A 25384-nucleotide genomic window follows, 5' to 3' on the forward strand; every position below is an offset into this window, starting at 1 on the left:
GCTGTGCTCACTGGGGAACCGGTCCCATGGCTGCCGGTCGCAGCTGGGTTTCACCAGCAGAGAAGCACCCTAGGGGGCGGCTCAGCACCAGCCACACCTCGGAAGGGGGTGCTCAGAAGACCCATTTCATCCACAACGTGAATGGCTTTAAAGAAGACACATATTCGCTGTGCACGCTGAGACGGTCTGGCTTCTAAGCGCTGAGTATTTTGGAAAAAGGAAGGAAAGCATGTCCACTCCCACAGAAGTGCCTGGAGTCAGGAATGACACAGGACCCTTTGTACAAGGCCAGGCATTCAAGTCACGGTCCCAGGACTACTCACCACAAATTGCTTTCATATTTTGTGACATTTCTGTTAATGCAGTCGCTTAAAATACAAAAATATATTTTTGAGATGTCTGGCAAGTTTTATGCTAACAGAGAGGACTGTCAGATTTCTGGATTTTATCTGGCAAGAATATTATCCAGTCTTAAAAAGGAAGTTCTGACACATTACATAGAGACCAAGCATGTCAGACTCGCGGCAGGCAGGCCGCATGTTTGATGTGCTTGATATAGGCGAATCTAGTGCACATCATGCAAGCAAAATGAGCCAGTGCAAACAGACAAGTCCGGTAGGATTCCAGAGGTCCTCCCGCCATCACAGCCAGAGACAGGACGCGGACTGTGGCTGCCAGAGGGAGGGGAGGAGGACACAGAGCTGTCGATTACTGGCTCAAGAGTTGCAATTTAGAGATTAAAAAGTTATTTTTTATTTATTTTTAAAATATATGTTTATTGATTTCAGAGAGGACGGGAGAGGGAGAGATAGAAACATCAATGATGAGAGAGAATCATGGATCAGCTGCCTCCTGCACCCCCTACTGGGGACTGAGCCTCAACCTGGGCATGTGCGCTGACCAGGAATCAACCATGATCTCTGGGTTCATAGTTCGACGCTCAACCACTGAGCCACAGCAGCCGGGCTAAAAAGTTCTTTAGCTAGAAGGTGGTGATGATTGCACAGCAATGCAAATGTAGTTAACGTGACTGGACTGCACACTTAAAAATGGCTAAAATAGTAAATTTTATGTTATGTATATTTTACCACACTCACGCGTGCGCACACACACACACTCACACACACATTTTGTAAGATTTATTTTTCCTTCATGTGGCTTAAAAAAACACAAGTAAAGGTTTTTGTCAACTGTTTAAAAAACTTCATGGTTATGTGCAATATACAGCTCAGGGGACCTGTGAGGCGAAGTCTGTGAGAGCACGCATGCGAGGGGAAGTCTGAGAGAGCTCACTGTGAGAGCATGTGTGTGCTGGGAAGTCTGGGAGCTCACTGTTAGAGCACACGTGTGAGGGGAAGTCTGGGAGCTCACTGTTAGAGCATGCGTGTGAGGGGAAGTCTGGGAGCTCACTGTTAGAGCACGCGTGTGAGGGGAAGTCTGGGAGCTCACTGTTAGAGCACGCGTGTGAGGGGAAGTCTGGGAGAGCTCACTGTTAGAGCACGCGTGTGAGGGGAAGTCTGGGAACTCACTGTTAGAGCACGCGTGTGAGGGGAAGTCTGGGAGCTCACTGTTAGAGCACGCGTGTGAGGGGAAGTCTGGGAGCTCACTGTTAGAGCACGCGTGTGAGGGGAAGTCTGGGAGCTCGCTGTCAGAGCATGCGTGTGAGGGGAAGTCTGGGAGCTCACTGTTAGAGCACGCGTGTGAGGGGAAGTCTGGGAGCTCACTGTTAGAGCACGCGTGTGAGGGGAAGTCTGGGAGCTCACTGTTAGAGCACGCGTGTGAGGGGAAGTCTGGGAGCTCACTGTTAGAGCACGCGTGTGAGGGGAAGTCTGGAAGGGCTCACTGTTAGAGCACGCGTGTGAGGGGAAGTCTGGGAGCTCGCTGTCAGAGCATGCGTGTGAGGGGAAGTCTGGGAACTCACTGTTAGAGCACGCGTGTGAGGAGAAGTCTGGGAGCTCACTGTTAGAGCACGCGTGTGAGGGGAAGTCTGGGAACTCACTGTTAGAGCACGCGTGTGAGGGAAAGTCTGGGAGCACACTGTTAGAGCACGCGTGTGAGGGAAAGTCTGGGAGCACACTGTTAGAGCACATGTGTGAGGGAAAGTCTGGGAGCACACTGTTAGAGCACATGTGTGAGGGAAAGTCTGGGAGCACACTGTTAGAGCACATGTGTGAGGGGAAGTCTGGGAGCACACTGTTAGAACACATGTGTGAGGGGAAGTCTGGGAGCACACTGTTAGAGCACATGTGTGAGGGGAAGTCTGGGAACTCACTGTGAGAGCACGCATGTGAGGGGAAGTCTGGGAGAGCTCACTGTGAAAGCATGTGTGTGAGGGGATGTCTGGGAGCTCACTGTGAGAGCATGTGTGTGAGGGGACGTCTGGGAACTCACTGTGAGAGCACGCGTGTGAGGGGAAGTCTGCGAGCGCACTGCGACAGCGTGTGGGATCCTGGAACGCCCCTTGTTCTGGTCACATGGTGGCTGACAGAGCAGGCCCAAAGTCAGAACTAAAGAACACGTGGTCAGGAGCAAAAGGAGGGCTGGCTTCATGCTATTTTTTCCATAATACTTGTTTGTTCATCTTACTTACACAGTATTCACATACCATGACATTCACCCTTTTAAAAGGTGGCATTTTCTTAGTTTTATTTTCAGATTTTTCGTAGTCTAGTATATGGAAAGACAACTGATTTTTGTGTATTTATCTAGTAACCCTACAACCTTGTTGAACTTGCTTATTCTATATTTTTTAGTAAATTCGTTAGGATTTTCTATATAGAAGATCATGCCATCTATGAATAGAGGTAATTTTACTTTTTCCTTTCCAATCTGAATGCTTTTTATTTTTTTTTCTTGCCTAAATTTCCCTGGCTAGAACTTTCAATACTATATTGAATTAAAATGTCTTGTTCCTGATCTTAGGGAGAAAATGTGGCAAGATAGTAAGAAGCCAGGAAAATTCCTGGGCAAGTAGAATTGGAAAAGTGAAACAAGAAAACTAAACAAGGCCGGACAGTGTGGGCAGCTTGCAGCCAGATGGTGAATCAGAGACCTTATCTTCCCCGACCAAGGACACTTCCCCAACCAGAGAACACAGAGCTGAAATCACCCTGGCCTGGGAAACAGAGAACAAAGACCCAATCAATCCTCTTTGTGCCAGCTAAACTCAAGGACAGATGAAGTCTGGGGGACAAATAATAAAAACCCCAAAAGCTGGGCAAGTGTGGCTCAGTGGTTGAGCATCGACCTGTGAACTCACTGTGAGAGGACATGTGTGAGGGGAAGTCTGGGAGCTCACTGTGAGAGCATGCGTGTGAGGGGAAGTCTGGGAGCTCACTGTGAGAGCACGCGTGTGAGGGGAAGTCTGGGAGCTCACTGTGAGAGCACGCGTGTGAGGGGAAGTCTGGGAGCACACTGTTAGAGCACGCGTGTGAGGGGAAGTCTGGGAGCTCACTGTGAGAGCATGCGTGTGAGGGGAAGTCTGGGAGCTCACTGTGAGAGCACGCGTGTGAGGGAAAGTCTGGGAGCTCACTGTGAGAGCACGCGTGTGAGGGGAAGCCTAGGCAAGTAGAATTGGAAAAGTGAAACATGAAAACTAAACAAGGCCGGACAGTGTGGGCAGCCAGGAGGTCACAGTTCAATTCCTAGTCAGGGCACATGCCCAGGTTGTGGGCTCAATCCTCAGTAGGGGGAGTGCAGGAAGCAGCCGATCCATGATTCTCTCTCATGATTGATGTTTTTATCTCTCTTTCCCTCTCCCTTCCTCTTTGAAAAAAAAAAAAAAAGAAGACCCTAAAAGCCAAAAAACATCTGGATGGTAGCAACTGGGGGATGTTAGGCAGGAAAGATAACTGCTAGGGCAGAAAAGAGGGGGATGGGGAAAGAAGGAAGAGTTTATCTCACACACTAAACAAAGAAGTCAGCCGTCTTAGGACTTGCCAAACAAGATGACCTCATGTACGCACACACATTCTGAGATCAGCCACAACAATGCAGAAGGGGGCTTTGAAACATAGTCTGCAACCCAAAATATCTGCCAGGAGCTTTGAAACCTATAGGGGGAAAAGCATAAACCCTGAACCCCCACCAGGCAGGGTGCTCAGACTAACTGAATTGCCCACTTGTGCTTTATGCCAAGTGTATTCTTAATAAATTCACTCACTTCGCGTTAACACTGCTGTCACTAATCTGAATTCCTTCTCACAAGATTGGTAGGAGCCGAGGAAGGGACAGCTTCCCATTCCGACCCAGGGGACTGTCCAGTCTTTCACCATTACTTAGGATGCAGCAGTGAGATTTTCTTAGGCATTCTTTATCAGGTTGGATGTGTTCCTAATGAAAATCACACTATATTCTTTTTATAAAAAAATCTGTTCAGTTCATATAAGGCTAGCATCTCCCCAATTCTTCCCCAGCCACCCCAAGGTACCCATTGTTGTCAGAGTGCTTTGTTTCCTTTTAGATATTTTCCTATGCATGTTGTGTGTGTGTGTGTGCGTGTGTGCACACATGTGTGCGTAAGTGTAAAAAATATACAGTATGTTTTACCAAGGCTAATCAAAACTGCCCGTCACTGGCACAAGAACAGGCATATGCATCAACAGAACAGAACAGAGACCTGCGAAATAAACCCGCTCTTTTATGTTCAATTAATATTGACAAAGGAGGCAAGAGCATACAATGGAGTAAGGACAGTCGCTTCAATAAATGGTGTTGGGAAAATTGGATAGGCACATGCAAAAAAATGAAACTAGATCACCAACTTACTCTATATACAAGAATAAACAAATAGGGCTACATCAAACTAAAAAGCTTCTGCACAGCAAAAGAAACCACCAACAAAAGGAAAAGGGAACCCACTGTAGGGAGATGCAAATTAAAACCACAATGAAATATCACCTCACACCTGCCAGAATGGCTACCATCAACAAATAACAGTGCTGGTGAAGGTGTGGAGAAAAGGGAGCCCTCGTGCACTGCTGGTGGGAATGCAGACTGGTGCAGCCTGTGGAAAACAGTGTAGACTTATCTCAAACAAATTAGAAATGGAACTGCATTTTGACCCAGCAATCCCACTTCTGGGAATATATCCTAAGAATCTCGAAATACCGATTTGAAAAAAATATATGCACCTCTATGTTCATAACAGTGTTATTTGCAATAGCCAAGATCTGGAAACAGCCCATCAATAGAGGAGTGGATAAAAAAGATGTGGTAACACTGGCTAGTGTGGCTCAGTTGGTTGGGCATCCTCCCATACACCAAAAAGTGGTTCGCTTGATTCTCGGTCAGGGCACATACCTAGGTATGTTCCTCTCATACATCAATGTTTCTTTCTCTCTCTCTCTCTCTCTCTCTCTCTCTCTCTCTCTCTCTCTCTCTCCCCCCTCCCTCCCTCTCTCTCTTTAAAATCATTAAATACAAAAATTTAAAAAAAGCCGTGGTACATTTACACCATGGAATATTATGCAGCTGTAAATAAGAAGGATCTCTTACCCTTTGCAACAGCATGGATGGACCTGGAGAGTATTAAGCTAAGTGAAATATGCCAAGAGAAAGACAAATTCCATATAGTCTCGCTTATATATGGAATCTAATCCTATCTAATAAAAGAGAAACATGGTAATTGGCGTACGATTGCTACCCTTCCCATTGGCTAATCAGCGAGATATGCAAATTAACTGCCAGCCAAGATGGCAGCCGACAGCCAGGCAGCTTGAAACTAACATGAGGCTTGCTTGCTTCAGTGAGGGAGGAAACCAACATTCCCTGCCTGCCTTGCCGGCCTCTGAGCCTGCAGTTTGAAACATAGTTACAAATATAGAACCTAAACAAAACCCCAGAAACCTGCTTTAAGCTAGCCAGGATCTCAGAGCTGGAGTTGATACAGTGTTTTGATTATAGAACCGAAACAAACCAGATACCTGCTTTCAGGATCGGAGGCCTAAGAGCTGGAGCCTCATAGCTAAAGCTGGCCCAGAATAAAAAAAAAAAAAAAAAGGAAAAAAGGAGCGGTTGGGAGCTTCCGTCACCCGCCAGCCTGAAAACAGCCCTCAGTCCCTCACCCAGACTGGCCAGGCACCCCAGTGGGGACCCCCACCCTGAAGGGTGTGTGACCAGCTGCAAACAGCCATCATCCCCTCACACAGGCTGGCCAGGCACCCCAGTGGGGACCCCCACCCTGATCCGGGACACCCTTCAGGGCAAACCAGCCAGACCCACCCATGCACCAGGCCTCTACCCTATATAGTAAAATGGTAATATGCCTCCCAGCACCGGGATCAGCGGAGCCGAGAGGCCTCCCAGCACCGGGATCAGCATGACAGGGGGCAGCGCCCAAACCCCCTGATCGCCCTGCGGCTCTGTGTGTGACAGGGGGCGGGGCCACAACCTCCCTATCCGCCCTGCTCTGTTCATGACAGGGGAAGGCGCCCCAACCCCCTGATCAGCCCTGCTCTGTGCCTGATAGGGGGGAGCTCCCAACCCCCTGATTGACCTGCAGCTCTGTGTGTGACAAGCTGTGGTGCCCCAACCCCCTGATCGGCCCTGCTCTGTGTGTGACAGGGTGTGGCGCCCCAACCCCCCGCCCCCCCACGGGCCCTGCTCTGTGTGTGATGGGGTAGAGCCATAACCTCCCCATCGGCACTGCCCTGAGTGTGACAGTGGTGGTGCCCCAACCCCCTGATCCGCCCTGCTCTGTGTGTGATGGGGCGGTGCCCCAACTCCCCCATTGGCCCTACTCTGTGAGTGACAGGGGGGAGCTCCCCAACCCCCTGATCGGCCCTGCTCTGTGCGTGACGGGGGAGCTCCCCAACCCCCTGATGGGCCCTGCTCTGTGCGTGACAGGGGGGAGCTCTCCAACCCCCTTATTGGCCCTGCTCTGTGCGTGATAGGAGGTGGCGACACAACCTGCCCATCGACCCTGCCTTGAGTGTGACAGGGGGCGGTGTCCCAACCCTCCAATCGGCCCTACCCTGAGCATGACTGAGGGTGGCATCGCAACCTCCCGATCCGCCCTGCTCTGTGCATGACAGGGGCGGTGCCCCAACTCCCCAATCGGCCCTGCTCTGAGCCCAACCAGGGGCTGCACCTAGGGATTGGGCCTGCCCTCTGCCACCCGGGAGCAGGCCTATGCCTGCAGGTCGTTATCTCCCGAGGGGTCCCAGACTGCGAGAGGGCACAGGCCAGGCTGAGGGACCCCCCCTTCCCCCCGAGTGCACAAATTTTTGTGCACCGGGCCTCTAGTCTATAATAATAAAAGTATAATATGCTAATTAGACAGGACGTCCTTCCTGACGACCTTCCCGAGGAAGCCGGGTCTGTGAGGGAAGCCCAGGTCCCGGGTGCCGGAGGGAAGCCGGTGCCAGCAGCTGGGGGAAGAAAGGCCTACTCTTGCACAAATTTTGTGCATCGGGACTCTAGTGTTTTAATAAATATATATGGCATTTCCTCTTCTTTGGATAGCCTCTTGGTCCCAACTGATAACCCTTTCTTTTAAGGCTGAGATCAAATCCCTCTTATCCACAGAACCTTCCAAAGCATCCCGTACATCAGAAATCTTTTCCTTCTAGTGACACCTTAGGACAGGAGTGGGCAAACTTTTTGACTCGAGGGCCACAATGGGTTCTTAAACTGGACCGGAGGGCAAGAACAAAAGCATGGATGGAGTGTTTGTGTGAACTAATATAAATTCAAAGTAAACATCATTACATAAAAGGGTACGGTCTTTTTTTTCAATAGTTTTATTCATTTCAAACGTGCCGGATCCGGTCCGCAGGCCGTAGTTTGCCCACGACTGCCTTAGGACTTTCCGCCTCTTGTGGCCCCTCTCAGTGACATTTTATCACCGAGACATTTGGCTTTAATAGCCTGCCCTTTGCCCTAACCGGTTTGGCTCAGTGGATAGAGCGTCAGCCTGTGGACTCAAGGGTCCCAGGTTCGATTCCGGTCAAGGGCATTAACCTTGGTTGCGGGCACATCCCCAGTAGGGGGTGTGCAGGAGGCAGCTGATGGATGTTTCTCTAACTCTCTATCCCTCTCCCTTCCTTTCTGTAAAAAATCAATAAAATAGCCTGCCCTTTTACACAGTGCCTCAGGGACACTTCTAACTGTGGTAGGACGACAGTGCTATAGCCACAGTTAAGTCTGAGCCCCTCGGCAATCTTTTTATGTGGCAGTGTTTGTTGGTGTGGTGAGTTGAATTCATCTGTCTTTCAGGCTATGATTTTCATTTTGTCCCTAACACAGGCCCTGCGTGTGTGTGTGCGTGTGCGTGTGCGTGTGTGTGTGTGTGTGTGTGTGTGTGTGTGTGTGTGTGTAGGAGGGCAGAGGTGTTTTACAGCCGGGAAGAAGCAGGGACAGAACAGCCGCTTCTGTGGTTACATCTGGTTATATACCAGGCTTCTCAGTGGGATTTGGTTTGAAGAAAGGGCTTTGCTATTTTAAAGAAACAAAACCTGAACATTACTGTTTTATTGCATTTTTCTTATGTACTTATATAAAAACCTTGGGTGTAACATCACGGCCAGAACTGCGACCAACCGGAAGGAAGTCAGTCCTGCAGGGATCATCTTGGAAATGGCTGCGCCCTCCCTCAGCTGTTTTCTGGAGGTTGAGATTTCAGGCAGGAACCTGCCCTCTGAGTGGAGTGTGGAAGTAAAATGATTTGTAATGGATCTATTATTGAAGCTACCTTTGGAAATACTATATCTATAGATAATATTAAAAATATATCTAAATGTGCAATTCTTTGTCCAAAAACTGAGCATGTTCAAAAATTAAATGAAGAAATATTGGATATACTAGATGGAGATTTTCACACATATTTGAGTGATGATTCCATTGATTCCACAGATGATGCTGAAAAGGAAACTTTTCCCATCGAATTTCTTATTAGTATTACTCCTTTGGGAATGCCGTGTCCTAAATTAAATTAAAATTGAAAGTGGGTGCAATCATCATGCTATTGAGAAATCTCAATAGTAAATGGGGTCTTTGTAATGGTATCAGATTTATTATCAAAAGATTATGACCTAACATTATTGAAGCTGAAGTATTAACAGGATCTGCAGAGGGAGAGGTTGTTCTGATTCCAAGAATCAATTTCTCCCCATCTGACACTGGCCTCCCATTTAAATTGATTCAATGACGGTTTCCCATGATACCACAATTTGTGATGACTATTAATAGGTCACAAGGAGAAACTCTAGACCAGTGGTTCTCAACCTTCTGGCCCTTTAAATACAGTTCCTCCGGCCCCGGTGAGGTCGAGACGGCCCCGGTGAGGTTGAAACGGCCCCGATGAGGTCGGGACGGCCCCAGTGAGGTCAGGACGGCCCCGGTGAGGTTGAAACGGCTCCAGTGAGGTTGGGACAGACCCGGTGAGGTTGAAATGGCTCCAGTGAGGTCGGGACAGCCCCGGTGAGGCTGGGACGGCCCCGGTGAGGTCGGGACAGCTCCGGTGAGGCTGGGATGGCCCCGGTGAGGTTGAAACAGCCCCAGTGATGCTGAGAGGGCCCCGGTGAGGTCGGGACAGCCCCGGTGAGGTTGAAACGGCTCCAGTGAGGTTGGGACAGACCCGGTGAGGTTGAAATGGCTCCAGTGAGGTCGGGACAGCCCCGGTGAGGCTGGGACGGCCCCGGTGAGGTTGGGACAGCCCCGGTGATGTTGAAACAGCCCCAGTGAGGCCGAGATGGCCCCGGTGAGGTTGGGATGGCCCTGGTGAGGTTGAAACGGCCCTGGTGAGGCTAAAACGGCCCTGGTGAGGTCGGGACGGCCCCAGTGAGGTTGGGAAAGCCCCGGTGAGGCCAAAACAACCCTGGTGATGTACGGCACTGGCAGGGTTGAGACGGACCCGGTGAGGTCGGGACAACCCCGGTGAGGTTGAAACAGCCCCGGTGAGGTAGGGTTAGCTCTGGTGAGGTCGGGATGGCTCCAGTGAGGTTGGGACAGATAATGGGGACCAGTATAGACTGATGAACAGGGGTAGATGCAGAGGCAGAGCAGCACTGAACAGACTGTCAAACTACAGTGGGAAGCCTGGGGAAGGTTTGGGGGGGTGGTTAAGAAATCAACCGAAGGACTTATATGCATGCATATAAGAATAACCAATGGACACAAAACACTAGGGGGTAGGGGCCGGGGGAATGTCAAGGGGGGGAAAAAAGGAAACATTTGTAATACTCTTTGTAATACTTCAAGAAATAAAAATTATTTAAAATAAATAAACAAATAAATACAGTTCCTCATGTTGTGACCCCCAACCATAAAATTATTTTCGTTGCTACTTCATACTGTAATGTTGCTACTGTTATGAATCGTAATGTAAATATCTGATATGCAGGATGGTCTTAGGTGACCCCTGTGAAAGGGTCGTTCGACCGCCAAAGGGGTCGCGACCCACATGTTGAGAACCGCTGCTCTAGACAGAGTAGGCATATTCCTACCTGAACCCATTTTCGCACATGGTCAGTTAATGTTGCTTTCTCTCGAGTTTGAAGAGCATGTGACGTTACAGTTAAAGTTCTAAGTACTTCATCACAAGGGAAATTAGTCAAGCACTCTGAAAGTGTTTTCACTCTTAATGTGGTGTACAGGGAGATATTAGAATAAGTTTAATCACTTTATCAGTCATTGTTTGCATCACTGTTGTTTTTATATCATGTTTTTGTTTTCATATCATGTTTCTGTTGTTTTCATATCATGTTTTTGTCATTTTTATATCATGCCTCTGTTGTTGTTATAGCCTTTTGTTACTGTTTATTTATTAATAAATTTATATATTATTTTCATATACATTTTACTAATTTCCTTTCATCTCTCACCCTTCTATTATAGAGAAAGGGCAAATAGCAATATTAAAATATCTTTGCTAATTAATTACCTTTCTTAAAAAATATATATTTTATTGATTGTTTACAGAGAGGAAGGGTGAAGGATAGAGTTAGAAACATCAATGAGAGAGAAACATTGATCAGCTGCCTCCTGCACACTCCCCACTGGGGATGTGCCCGCAATCAAGGTACATGCCCTTGACCGGAATCGAACCTGGGACCTTTGAGTTCAAAGGCCGATGCTCTATCCACTGAGCCAAACCGGTTAGGGCAATTAATTCCCTTTTAATGTGCACGTACTTTGTGCACCGGACTACTAGTTGTTTCATAAAAAGGAACACAAAGTAGAAAAGTTGCTGATGTCAGTGTAACACATAGCTCTAACAAAGTATATGTAGTCAAAGATTCCATAAAATGTTTAAAGATGCATTTTCTTTCTTTCTATTTTCAATATTGAAAATGTGCTTTTGAGAGGCCATTGGTTAATATGCATACACTTAAAATAAACCATTTTATTGTATTAAATAAGGATTCCTGTAGTTAAGTACAAATCAAAATGGAATTCACAAATTAGTAACTTAAATGGTATAACATTTACAGAAAGTGCATCTTTCTCATTTTCCATCTTGACACTATGCTGCTTTTTTGTTGTCTGTTACATTTTAAAAAATAAAACAGCCAAATATTTAAGTATTACCTACATTTAAAATTTTTGGTGATGGTTTGTATTTTAAAAAAAACAGCTTCCTATGACTTGCCTCAAGTCTGGTGGAAATGCTTACAGGAACTAAGCTAATAACAAAAACCAAGAGAAGCACATTCAAAATACTGATTTACTTTGGTAGCAAACAGTTGTTCTTTGTAGACTAATGAAGGCAGACAAGACCCATTAAGGTGAAGTGGGCTATATCAAATACTCAACTGTTTACAAAAAATTAAAAAATTTTTCTTTTAAAGAGCTAAGCCTCTGTATCCACTGATAGCAATGCAATATCTAGTTTGACTTGAAACAAAACAAATGCCCATTAGGAAAAAAAGCAATATTTTAATTTTATCCAATTCACTTTCATTCAATACTCCAGTAACATTTTCCTCCCAGTACAATACTCCCTCTTTATAAGGCTGTTCCTGGGAGACAGAAAGTTTAGGTTAATAAGGGAGTTAAGTTAGAGTAATCGCTTGCAGTTTAAACAGACAATAACTTTTTCGCTTCCCTCTTAATGTGCTAAATGGTTGTGTCTAAAAAAATATGCAATTCTTAGAAAGGTACCATTTCTGATTTTTTTAAAATTATCTGTAACCTTTGGAAACTAATTACATGAAACTACAGAATTAGCAAATGTCTTGAAATCTGTATATAAAACATAAATTACGTCTAATTTCAAACTCTCATTTATTAGTGTACCACTCAATCTTAAAAAAAAAATGTCGGCTCCAAAGATAGTCTTATATCATTCTTTAAAAAGGAAACTGTTCCTTTTAACTTTATACCCACCCCAGACCCCAATTTCAAAACATATTATTTAATTGTCTTGGTCATGGACATTTCCAAGATGAGATTTTATATTTCGCTTAAATAGCTTCTGGTTATCAGAAAACCCATGCTTTCCTTTATTAAAGGAGTTTGGTCTTGCTGATGTTGGTGTATCCCTTCCAATATTCTTTATCCTCATCTTTGCTTCTGGAGGCATTTCCTCTGGTTCGCTGTCTTCATCTTCATTAAAATCTGCTGCTACTGAAAGGGCTTTTGGAGCAGGAGTTGGAACAGTTTCTTTAGGTTTACTTGATCCAAGTTTGATGGATATGGCGGAGGCTTTCTTTGTCGTCTGACTACCTATGGCAAATCCAAACTTGGAGATCTTTGTAGGCTTTGTTGGGAGGTCTGCAGCTTCTTCAGCTGATCGCTTCTCAGCGCTGCGACTGGAACTTTCCCCTCCATTACTGGAAGAAACAGTCTTAGTTTTCACAGGTTTTTCTGCTTCTTCTTCAGGTCCTCTGGCAGCTCCAGCTCGCTGCGGCTTCTCCAGCTTCTCCTCTCCCACCTTCCCGTCCGCGCACCTAGGAGCTTCTTAACATCGACACTCTAAGTGCCAACTAATCAGAGACGTTGTACACTTCTTGGCATGAGCTATATTCTCATTTGTATTTGGTAAGAATTTTAAAAAGTACTTCCTTCCTGAAGGGCCACATGACAATCCGGATCAGGAGCTTTGACCAGGAAATTTCAGTTCTAGAATTCCTTCTAGGTAAACAAGCTGACAATGTGCAAAAATGGCTTCACAAAGATATGCATTGCAGCATACATTATAATAACGGTAAACTGGAAACAACCAATAGAAAAGTTGAAAGATGAGTTTTAAAAGAAAAGGTTACTTTCTGTAAGTTAGGTATTTATATGTTATCCTATGTGTTAAGATTTTTAAGATTTGGAAATGTTTACACCAAAATGTCAACAATGATAATCTTTTTTTAAAAAAAATATTTTATTGATTTCAGAGAGGAAGGGAGAGGGAGAAAGAGAGAGAAACATTAATGATGAGAGAGAATCATGGCTCGGCTGCCTCCTGCACACTCGATCCTAGGGATCGAGCCCGAAACCTGGGAATGTGCCCTTGGCCGGAATAGAACCCGGGACCCTTCAGTCTGCAGGACAACACTTTATCCACTGAGCCAAACTGGCTAGGGCAACAATGATAATCTTGTGGTGACAGAGTTATCTGTGACTCAAAATTTTTACTTTTTTATTTGCTTTATATGAATTATCTGGATTTTCTAATTTTTTTCTAAAATAAACATGTATTGCTGCCTGTCTGTATGTAATACTAGAGACCTAATACACAAAATTCATGCAAGAGTAGGACATCCTTCCCCCAGCTGCCGGCACCGACTTCCCTCTGGCACCCAGGACCGAGCTTCATTCGAAAGGTTGCCCGCTCTAATTAGCATATTATGCTTTTATTATTATAGATTATTTTTTTAATCCTCAACTGAGGATTTGTTTTTATTGATTTTTAAATTTGATTTTAAAAAGAGAGAAACACTGATGTGAGAGAGAAAAGTTGATCAGTTGCACCTGGCCCAGGAATGAACCTGCAACCTAGGTATGTGTGCGCCCAGACCAGGAACTGAGCCTGCAACCTTTTGGCATAAGGGACAATGCTCCAAACAGCAGAGCCACCTGGCCAGGGATGTAATATTGTTTGTTAGGTAACACTTGCCAGTCAACCCAACTTTAAAAGATTGGAGGGTACTTTTAATGATAATTGCTAAATAAGTTTTGGTAAAAATTCTAAATTCCTCGTGAGAAGTATTTACAGAGAACCCTATTTCTTTCTTTTTTTAAAAAAAAAAAATATATATTTTATTGATTTTTTACAGAGAGGAAGGGAGAGAGATAGTTAGAAACATCGATGAGAGAGAAACATCGATCAGCTGCCTCCTGCACATCTCCTACTGGGGATGTGCCCGCAACCCAGGTACATGCCCTTGACCGGAATCGAACCTGGGACCTTTCAGTCCGCAGGCCGACGCTCTATCCACTGAGCCAAACCAGTTTCGGCGAGAACCCTATTTCTGAGGTCTGGCTGTCAACTATATCCTGTTTCCAATTCGTCTCTTCCCCAGGGGCCCTCGTGCCAGGAAAGCCCAGCACCCGCACGCCACTGCGGCCAGGACTCACCAGGTAGGCTCTCCAGAAGGACTGGATGCTCAGCGCCGCCTCCTCTTCGGTTAGCAGCAGGGACAGTGGGATGGGCGGCCGCGGGCTGGAAAGCAAGAAGAGGGCCATGTGCCCATGAGAACATCCTTCCGCTTCAGCAAGGCCTTTGACAGTATAGTGGCCTCACTGAGCAAGTGCCTTATCCATTCCCCTTCTTAGAAAGCAGCATGTCACTTCTGATAGAAAAGTTTAGATTTGAATTAGCATGTTTTTCGTCTCAACCAGCATAATCTTAAACCACTGCTAGCCTGCTCTGCTTTGTAGGACTGAGGCTGGTGAAGGTGCAGATTAGTCCTGAAGGCGCAACACACGTTATTGACACGAGTCCATGGAGACAGAGCCCGAGACAGAGCAGAAGGGCCTTCACACACTGCACTGTGACTGACACATACTGAAGGGCTCTTCCCCGAACTTTCTATAGAAGGGAAATTAAGGAACCTATTTCCTAAAAGCAAAATGTTGGAATTTATCTCTGATCAGTGTATATTCCAGTTTAATGTGGCATTACATAATTCAAGAATATATGTAATTTCTACTACATCTTTTTTTAAATATTTTCATTAATTTCAGACAGGAAGGGAGAGGGAGAGAGAGAAAAACATCAATGATGAGAATCATTGATCTGCTCCCTCCTGCATGCCCGCCTGATCGAGCTTGCAGCCTGGGCGTGTGCCCTGATTGGCAACTGAGCCATGACCTCCTCATTCATAGGTCAACACTCAACCACTGAACCATGCCACCTGGGCAGCCATGGTTTTTAAATATGGGACTTATGATCAAGAATCACACCCCAATCTGAAAAATCCAATAGCAGATACTGTCAACTGACCCAACACTTGAGACTTTTCATTGCTTATTAAGATACTAGAGCCCTAACTGGTTTGGCTCAGTGGATAGAGCATCAGCCTGCAGACTGAAGGGTCCCAGATTCGATTCCGGTCAAGGGCATGTACCTTGGTTGCGGGCACATCCCCCGTGGGGGGTGCGCAGGAGGCAGCTGATCGATGTTTCTCTCTCATCGATGTTTCTAACTCTCTATCCCTCTCCCTTCCTCTCTGTAAAAAATTCAATAAAATATTTTTTTTAAAAAAGATACTAGAGCAGTGATGGCGAACCTATGACACGCGTGTCAGAGGTGACACGCGAACTCATTTTTTTGGTTGATTTTTCTTTGTTAAATGGCATGTAAATATATAAAATAAATATCAAAAATATAAATCTTTGTTTTACTATGGTTGCAAATATCAAAAAATTTCTATATGTGACATGGCGCCAGAGTTAAGTTAGGGTCTTTCAAAATGCTGACACGCCGAGTTCAAAAGGTTTGCCATCACTGTACTAGAGGCTTAGTGCATGAAATTCATGCATGGGTGGGGTCCCTAGGCCTGGCCAGCAATCAGGGCCTATCGGGGCCATCTTGCCCAGTCCTGATTGGGGCCGGTCCAGCTGGGGCCTGCTGGATTTGGGGAGGGACCAGGGGAAGTTGGCTGGCTGTGGGAGGTTGGCTGTGGGAGCGCACTGACCACTAGGGGACAGCTCCTGCATTGAGCGTCTGCCCCCTGGTGGTCAGTGCACATCATAGCAATTGATCGACCAGTCATTAGTTCGTAATGGTCTCTTAGGCTTTTCTGTGTGAGGGTTAATTTGCATATTACCTCTTTATTATATAGGAGGACTAGAGGCCTGGTGCATGAAATTCGTGCAATGGGGGAGGTCCCTCAGCCAGGCCTGCACCCTCTCGCAATCCAGGACCACTGGTTCCTAACTGCTTGCCTGCCTGCCTGCCTGATCACCCCTAACCACTCTGCCTGGCTGCCTGATCGCCCCTAACTGCTCGCCTGCCTGCCTCATCACCCCTAACCACCTCTGCCTTGGCCCTGCTCTACCTGGCCGCAGGCACTCAGGACCCAGGCTTCCCTCCCTCTGGCCAGCTGCAGGCACCCGGGACCCCGGGCGGCTTCATCCGGGCCCTGGCTTTGTCAGGAAGGACGTCTGGAATGATGTCCAGAAGACGTCTAATCTATCTGGTCTAATTAGCATATTACCCTTTTATTAGCATATTACCCATACTATCTATTATAGATAGATAGTAGAACAAGCGCAGCTGGTCGGGGGTGTGCAGGAAGCAGTCGATCAATGATTCTCTCTCATCATTGATGTTTCTATCTCTCCCTCTCCCTTCCTCTCTGAAAGCAATAAAAATATATTTAAAACAAACAAAAAAAACATGGCTAAATTCTCTTTTTATTTTCTCCTAAAGCTTTATAGAGATCCTAACTGCTGATAAGAACTTACAAGTCTGAATTACTATTGGTTCCTTATGTTTCCCCAAAACACAGCAACCTCTGAAGAGCAGAAGGCAAAGCATTTCAGATGCAGTTCAAACACACAGTTTCTGCGAGTCCATGGCCACACAGAGGCTGCGCCAGGGCAGGAACCCCAGACCTGACTTTGGACGCCAGGGACTCCCAATGCCCTGGCCTTGACTCTCCCTAGGATGCCATCACGTGACTTTACTGTAAGCCCATGCACAGAGAGGTTGAGTAACCTGTCCACAATCACACAGCTTCTAGTGGCCTAGTCAGGGCCCAGGCTCCCTCCCAATGCCATGCTCACACCAGACCTCAGCTGGGCAGACCCTGGCAGCAGCCACTCTGGCACAGACAGCCAAGTTGACTGGCAACAATGCAGGATCCGACTTAAAAATCACCACCCCCACCACCTCCACAAAAACCTCGCCCTGAGCACGTGTCTGTGTGAGGGCAGGAATGCTGTCTAGAATTATTACAGAATCAAAGAAATCCCAGCCAGGCGTGTCGTGCTGGCCTTGAGGACACTTGGAGTGGGCAGTGCCGCAGCCTTTCCTCCTGGAGCCTCTTCTACTTCTGCATGCGGTGAGGTGGGGCCTCTCCCTGCCGCTCTGTCCCTGCTGATGGGAAGGATGTGGGGCTTTCTCCTTCAGGGCCTGCTTGTTCCCATTTCTCCCTCTCAGGCAGGCGTTCTTTGGGCTGCGAGGGGGCATCTGTATTTTGCTGGGGGCCGGCCCTGGAGATGTGTCAGCTCCCGGCTTTCCACTTAATGCCTCTCTTCACCCACTGTCCTTATTCTGTGACACCAACAAATCCCACCCCGTAAGTAATTCTCCTTCACCAGTTAAAAGGCAGTGGCTTCTAGGAAGATCTGTTTCCCAGGCCTGGGGTGTCAGCAGGGACCTGGGAGAATGATGCCACCATACCGTGGGTTAGCACCTGCTGGCGTCCACTGGGGCCTCTGGGCCATCCCTCAGAACCCGCTCCTGTGCTCAGCCATGCGGCCCTTCCCCTCCTCACGTGCCCTCCCCCTCGGGTCCTCCTGCACCAGCCAGGTGGCTCTCTGCTCAAGGGCACCCCAATGGGCGGAGAGCCCAACTCTGAGCCTGATGTCAAGGGTGAGAGCTGACCTGCCCTGGGCTGGGAGTGTCTTTTCCTAATTTGCTCAAAGGCACCTTAGGACTGGGGGCCTGACACCTCTTTTCCTAACTCCCTTGTTCTTTCTTCCTGTCTCTCTGCCACTGCTAGTGAGAGATGTCCTCTGCTTACATCAGGGCCCAGGAGGTCTGTGCATCGTCCTTTCTAGTCCTTGGCCACTTTGGAGAGAGAGCTTTGAATATCTAATTAAGACCCAAACGCCAGCTGAACCAAAAGCCTCACCAGGACAGACATGGCCTGTTCGCTCCTCCAGGCCATTCGGCACTTGGGACCCGCTGGCTGAGGAGACACGCAATGATGCTGTGGAATAAGCCTCAGTGCCCGGCAGAGGGGGCCACCCATTTCCCACCCACCATTCCCCAACCTTCACATTAACAATGAGCTCTGTGCTTCCTCCTCTACGTGAAGAAGCTGAGGCTCAGAGGAGCGAAGGGACTCGTTCAAGGTTACTAACCGCTTTCTGCCGAGAATGCAAACTGGCCCGGGAACCCAAAGAACAGCCCGAGGAGAGGAGCAGGCAGCTCCCAGGTCACCAGGGAGGAGAGGTTCCCCAGCTGCAGGTCAAACAGAGGAAACCCTGCCACCTGCCTAGATGACAATGGGGGGAAAGCCGCATCGCAGACAATGGCCGGTGCCAGCAGGGCACGTGCAGCTGCCACCTGTACCTGGGACATGACGGCGCCTCTCCACTCACAGCTGTGATTTTCGTATAATATTTTCACCACTGGTGCCATGAAACCCTCAAGGGACTAGTCCTTCTGTCCTGGAGCAGCAGGAGAAAGGAAGCTGCAGTCTGGGCCAGCAGGTGGGCCAGCAACAGAGGGCAGACAAAGGGCTCTCACCAAGAAGGGACGCTCCCGCTCCACACCACAGGGATGCTTCCACAGGCGGCATGAGGGTCTAAGGGCCTTTAAGCAGTCACACGAGGCCGCCTTTAGTGACATCCCCGCTGTCATGGCTAAATAAGGGGCGCGGACTAGTTCTCAAATCCAGACTGAGTACGAGAAAGCCCATGTCAGTCAGGCCAAAGGCCAGGGCGTCACCGTCAGAGAGGAGACTGGGAACCACCCAGCACCTCAGGCGGCCGCCTGCAATCAAAGAAGGAATCAGTGCACCCAGCTTCAGCTCCAATGAAAATAGACTGAGTGGAGGCAACCACTCACCAGGGACAAGGGAGGGCAGAGGAGCCGGCCGGCCACAGGGGCGGGAGCGGCGGCTCCCGGGGCAGTCAGCTGTCCCGTCTGCCGCCAGCCCACCCTGAGCACCCCAGCTCGTCTGAGTCCGACGTCCCCGAGCACAGAGCCTTGCACAGCCCCAGGGTACAGCGGTGCTGCCGAGGACTCTTCCAAGAAGAATTTTACTGGAAATGCTCATTCGTCAGGTTCTTTTTTCCCAATTAATTCATGTGAATTAAATATGTCTGAGTCTCAAGAATCAGTGCTTGAATTCTGAGAAGGAACAAGAATTAATTTTTCTGAGTGTGTGTGAATAAACCCTTCCCACCTTGGGGAAGCTGTGCAAAAGACCTGCAGGACCAAGGAAGACATAGCATGCTTACAAAACACGCATGGGAACCTGAGAATTTGGTTTTTATTTATTTCTCCACCAGTTCTAAGGCCAGATGTACCATCCAAATGGCATTTAAGTACAAAGCAGGAAGGAAAAAGGCTTGCTTTATTCTGAAAATTAAATCTCAGGACCCAGACTCCGCCCACAGTGCATTCGGAAACGGAAACGAGAGCACAACCGGTGCAAAGCCGTTGACCACAGGACACAGCGCCTGACTCAACCACGTTCAGAGAGCCTTTCGCGGCCCCGATTTCATACCGTCTACCCCGTGTTCAGTGCATGAGGTGGCCCACCCTGCCGTCAGCCTTCACTGGTTCCCAAACAGTCTTGCTGAAGACATCAGTCTTGAATAGTGAACCAGCAATGTCTGGAAGAAGTCCGCCAGACTCACTGGGATGGTGTGCCCATCCGGATGGAGAGACCAGCCACCAGGGTGGGTTAGCTCAAGCCCAGCTCCACGACGGTGGGACAATGCCAGCCCAGATGCCTGGCTCTGGAGGATTAAGCACTTGAGAAGTCACAGTCACTAGGGCAGGGGTCCTCAGACTTTTTAAACAGGGGCCAGTTCACTGTCCCTCAGACCGTTGGAGGGCCGGACTATAGTTTAAAAAAAAAACTAGTCGGCTGCTAAGCAACAGGCAGTGGCAGCAAAAACACCCGGCAGGCCGGATAAATGTTTTCGCATGTGGCCCGCGGGCCGTAGTTTGAGGACCCCTGCACTAGGGTGTGATCTTGCTTCCCCGCTCAGTCACTGCCCCTGAAGACCGACAAGCAGTCATTACCCTGCACCCGGCTGAATCGCTCGGCGAGGCAAACCCAGAGTCAAGTGCCATTTCCCTTCCCTGGAAGCTGCCCTGGGCCAGGGGCCAGCCCTCACTGCCCACCTGCTGCCGGCCTCAGGCTCACCCTGCAGGTGTCACCATGTAGAACTCGGGTGGGCAGACAAGCTCTTTGGTAAATCTGCCCAGACTGCGATGGAGAGCCCAGGCAGGGTTGGCAGGGAGGGTAAAGGGAGGGGCAGACTGCCTTCCTTGCACCGGCAAGAGAGGACCTTCCCACCCACTCCAACCCCTTTGAGGGACCCAAACTTGTTTTCTGCCATGGATGCCTTTCCACCATGGCAACTGGGAGTCCTTCTCGAAATAGTGTTTGAAAAACATGAAGGTAAATAAGATTAAAAAGCAAACCAGGCCCTGGCCGGTTTGGCTCAGTGTATAGAGTGTAGGCCTGCGGACTCAAGGGTCCTGGGTTCGATTCCGGTCAAGGGCACAGGCCCGGGTTGTGGCTCCATTCCCAGTGGGGGGCGTGCGGGAGGCAGCCGATTGGTGGTTCCCTTTCATCATTGATGTCTCTCTCTCTTCCTCTCCCTTCCTCTTTGAAATCAATAAAAATGTTTTTTAAAAAAAGCAAACCAATTATATTGAAATACAATTATCAAAATGTGTTAAAGGTTAGTGACATAGCAACACATGTGCTTCTGAATTACGCAGGAAGTAAGGAGAGCAGTGCGGCTCCGTGAGCCGTGCGATTTGAAAGGAGCAGCGAGTATGAATGGCACCCTGTGATCACTGCACCTCTGGCCTGTGAGTGAGCATCCCTGACGGCTGTTAGTGACATGGCACAGGTGCTGCGTGCAGACAGAGGCGAGTGGGAGCAGAGGGCACCCCTTCTTCAGGGATCCCTGAATCAGGAGGCTGTGGCGGGGGCGGGGCAAGGGGGAACGATGAGTCTTACTCCCAGGATGGCCCTGATGATTAAGGCTTTAAAAATAAGCAAGAGGAATCCAAATAGTGAATGAGACTATCTAACAGAGTGACCCGCCCTGACTGTTGTGGGTCAGTGGACAGCGTTGGCCCACGGACTGAAGGGTCCCAGGTTCGATTCCGGTCAAGGACCCGTGCCTCGGTTGCAGGCTTCATCCCTGGACTGGGTGTGTGAGGAAGGCAATCCATTGAGGTGTCTCGCTCACATTGGTGTTTCTCTCTGTGTCTCTCACCCACCCTCCCACTCTCTCTAAAAATCAATGGAAGTTATGGAATTTGGGCCCCAAAGTCATTAAAGGGCAGCTTCCCAAACGGAAGAGAGATTCCGTGCTCTATAGTGGGGCAGGTACTGGGGACAAAAACAAATAAAGGTTCATATTTTATCCCCAGTAAGTTGTGCTCCTTCACTAAACCCATTACGTTTCCAAACGGAGCTTGTCTTCCCCTCGTCATTGCAGTAAACGGCTCCCACACAGCGGCTCAGGCCGAAGCCTCCAAGGAATGCTGGGCTTCTCTCCCACATCCCACCCAGCAGTAAGTCTCAGCCCTATCCCCATCCAACCTCTTCCAACCTCCTCGACGCCAAGGGCCGCCACCTCCACACTGACCGCCCGACTTGCACCATCGAGAGGGACTTCAGTCTACTCCCCATCCAGCACCACAGTCATCTTTTAAAAAGATAAACTGATCATTTCACTCTTCTGCTCAAAACCCCACAATAGTTTCCTATCACACTCAAAAGAAAGAAGAAAAATTCAAACTCTTTGCCATAATGTCGAAGGCCTCACCCCAGCTGGCCTCTCAGCCCAGTTCCCACCTTTCAGCCTCCCATCCCCTCCCCCCCTCTCTCAGCCTCCCATCCCCTCCCCCCTCTCAGCCTCCCATCCCCTCCCCACTCTCTCAGCCTCTCATCCCCCCCCCTCTCAGCCTCCCATCCCCTCCCTCCTCTCAGCCTCCCATCCCCTCCCCTCTCAGCCTCCCATCCCCTCCCCCCTCTCTCAGCCTCCCATCCCCTCCCCCCTCTCTCAGCCTCCCAGCCCCTCCCCTCTCAGCCTCCCATCCCCTCCCCCCTCTCTCAGCCTCCCAGCCCCTCCTGCCTCATGGGCCATGTCAGAGACCAGAGATCTCCCCAGCAGCATGTTCTGGAGAAGGGCCATTGGCCTAACCCTTGGAGCCCTAGCCCTGCTCTCTAAGGCCAGGTCCCGTCTTCTCCACGCTGAGAGTTACTTTTTAGGGCCAGTGCGTACCCTTTTCCTCCAGCAGCCTTACATTTCTGTGGCTGACAACACAGGATCCTGACCCATCTTTACTGCTCAGAGCACCTTCCCTGTACGGTTATCTCTCGCCCAGGGTGAGAGGAGAAGGGCCCTCTCAGAGGCACCGGGTGAGCGCCAGGGACCAGGCTGTGCAGGCTGCCCACAGCCTCCCCAGATTCCCACGCCCACCTCCACACCCTGTGCACACGACATGCCCCCTCACACAGCGAAACGGGCTTGCACATGTGATGGACCTGGCGGGTCTCCAGACAAGCCTAGTAATACAGTCACAGGCCCTATGAGAGGGGCCAAGGGAGACGCTAGCGCAGAAGTAGGCGTGGTGACAGCAGAACCAGAGGGCAGAGTGATGCCAGGAGGGGTCCGGCCTCTGGAACGCAGGCCACCCCCAAAACCAGGAGCAAGGAAACCAGTTCCCCAGAGCCTCCTAAGGAACTGACTTTTGGACTTCTGGCTTCCAGAAGTCAATGAGAGAGAAAGTGTGTTGTTTTAAGCCGCCGATTTTGAGATGATTTCTTAAAAAACGAACATGCCAACTAATACATGGCAGGGCTGAGATGGAGACCTGTGTCTGCCACACTGCCTCCCACGGTCCCCAAGCATCTTCCTAGGAACACGGGAGGAGGACAGGAAGCAGCCCCCCCGCCTCAGAGAGGGGCCACCCACCCACACCTGCAGCGAGGACAGCTCCTAGGAGACGGCTGCGCCTGCTGGTCACCAGGGCAGGAAGCAGCTCTCCTCCTTCCCGCCTGACATGGAGGCTGACATGGAGAGCAAACAGCGCATGGTCCCCAGGAGCCCCTCCTCCCTACGATGCCTGAGACGGAAGTCTACCTCCCGCCCCCGCCCCCCCACACCACCCACCACAGAGCTCTCTACAGGAACGGCAGCACCAGCTCGTCCCCGGCTGGCCGCCCCTTCCCCAGGCCTGTGAGGAGCACGCTGTCTGCTGGGCTGGGCTAAGGCCAGAGCACTCCCATCCTACCACCAAGCTCCGTGCCGCAGGGCTGGGCTGTCCTGAAACGACACAGTGACATATTGTTTTCCCTCAGGGTTTAGTAATGAGACACCTTTCGGTGCCATGGGAGTATTGTGGGCTTTCCCCCTTCTCTTATCTAAGGGTAGAACTTAGCTGAAAAGACACTTTACCCAAAACAACCTTTTCTTTTCTCTTCTGAAACACACTCTGTTTCACGGAGGCCTCAGCTTAGAGATCCTTCCCCACCTTCTCCCGGGACACAGGCCATCTTTGTTCCTGGGGCTTAGTTAGTGATGTTTTCTTGCAAATGAATCTGACCAATTCTTTTCAGTTAAAATAACAAGTGAAACTCTTTCTACTCTTAATATGATAGCAAATAATTTCATTGCTTCTGACTGGAGGGTTGAATCAGGACTGTATACCACAGATTAGGGGTGCTAGGTTCATAAATAGGAAGGAAGCCAACAGGAGAAGTGATGCTGAGATGGGGAGACAACAGCCTGGCCAAGCCCCAGGGAGAGTGGGCAGCACACTGTTACTGTCCCCAGCATCCCTCCTTTCCTGGAAGAGCCCTCCATCTTTGTCACACACTTTTGAATGTCTCCCTTTGGTGGAGTCAACATCCCTATAGCACTGCTTCCCTGTGGAGCTTGGCTGAGGCCTTGTGCTGGCCAATGAAGTGTGAGCAGATGTGGTGCTTGCCATTCGTGGACTGCCATGGCCCTTCTCCCTCTGCTAAAGGCTGAGGGAGGGCTGCTCCTTGGTCCTGGGTCCCAGCTGAAGAGACTTGGAGCAAAGCCCAAGGTGACATGCAGCCCCCGGTAACAGTATGAAGAAAACCTTTGTTGTTACAAGGCATTTGAGATTTGAGGGGTGTTTGTTACTGCAACAGAACCTAGCGAAAGCTGACTAATGTGGATTATTGGAGGGTAGTTGGGTAAATACCATGTAGGAACACATATCAGTCAGGACTCTTTTGTTTTCAAGTATTAGAAATCTAACTCAAACTGAACTAAACAAACAGAAAAAAAAAAAGGATTTATTGGTTCACTTAACTAATAGGGGTAGGGCTGGCATTAGGCATGGCCCTGTACAGAGGCTCAAAACAACATCTGGCCCGCGGGCCATAGAAGGCCCTCAAAGTCATTTGGTCTGGCCCTGCCAAGGCGTTAGGGGTGAGTAATTACATGTTTGACTAATACAGCAGGCTAATTTTAAGTTGATACTTTTGCATGGCCTGCAAATGATGTTATGAATATCCAAATGGCCTTGGCAGAGACAAGGTCCCCCACTCCTGCAGGACTCAGGCCCTGGCCACCTCTCAGCACTGCTGGATGTCGAGCATAATCCCTTTAGGTGGTTGCCCTGAGCAGCTCAAGGCTTGTCACCTCAAAGCTCCAAGTCCAGAGGAAAAGAGAGAAAATCTTTCCTGGTTGCTTCTTGAAAAATCTCTAGACCAGCTCTGATGGAGCCAGCGTGGAATAACCCTGGTGGTGGTGGAGTCACTGCTGGGGTGGATGCCCAGCGCAGAGCCCAGGAGGGATCAGCTGGCCCACTGTCTAGGAGCGGAGAATGGGGAAGGGTGACCCCCAGGAACACAAGAAGCGTTGCAGTCAACAGAGGGGGAAATCAATGCAGGGCTAGAGAAAACATAAATGCCTACCACAGACAGCAAGAAAATGCAATGAAAAGAAATGGGATAAATACCCTTTAGTTTTGTGATTATTATTTTTTAAAATATATTTTTATTGATTTCAGAGAGAGGAAGAGAGAGAAACATCA

The 25384-nt window shown here is 48.9% G+C and overlaps 2 protein-coding genes across 3 annotated transcripts in view; both read right to left on the bottom strand.

Annotated features, from left to right (window-relative positions):
• IQCK (IQ motif containing K) overlaps positions 1-25384 on the bottom strand; it is a 127181-nt gene that overhangs the window by 53618 nt on the left and 48179 nt on the right. Inside the window, exon 7 of one of the 2 annotated variants that reach the window (XM_036310270.1) lies at positions 14512-14596. The exons of the other annotated variant lie outside the window; for it this stretch is intronic. Coding sequence (XP_036166163.1) covers positions 14512-14596 — 85 coding nt within the window. The remainder of the gene's footprint in view (positions 1-14511; positions 14597-25384) is intronic. 2 annotated transcript variants of the gene reach the window in all.
• On the bottom strand, positions 12120-13750 carry LOC118655920 (PEST proteolytic signal-containing nuclear protein-like). The gene is made up of 2 exons (XM_036308494.1): positions 13741-13750; positions 12120-12897 (listed from the first exon to the last, which is right to left on the bottom strand). The coding sequence occupies exons 1-2, from the start codon at positions 13748-13750 to the stop codon at positions 12356-12358; spliced, it is 552 nt and encodes a 183-aa protein (XP_036164387.1). The 3' UTR covers positions 12120-12355.

Source organism: Myotis myotis, unplaced genomic scaffold, assembly GCF_014108235.1.
Source record: "Myotis myotis isolate mMyoMyo1 unplaced genomic scaffold, mMyoMyo1.p scaffold_m19_p_5, whole genome shotgun sequence".
NCBI classification, from domain to species: domain Eukaryota; kingdom Metazoa; phylum Chordata; class Mammalia; order Chiroptera; family Vespertilionidae; genus Myotis; species Myotis myotis.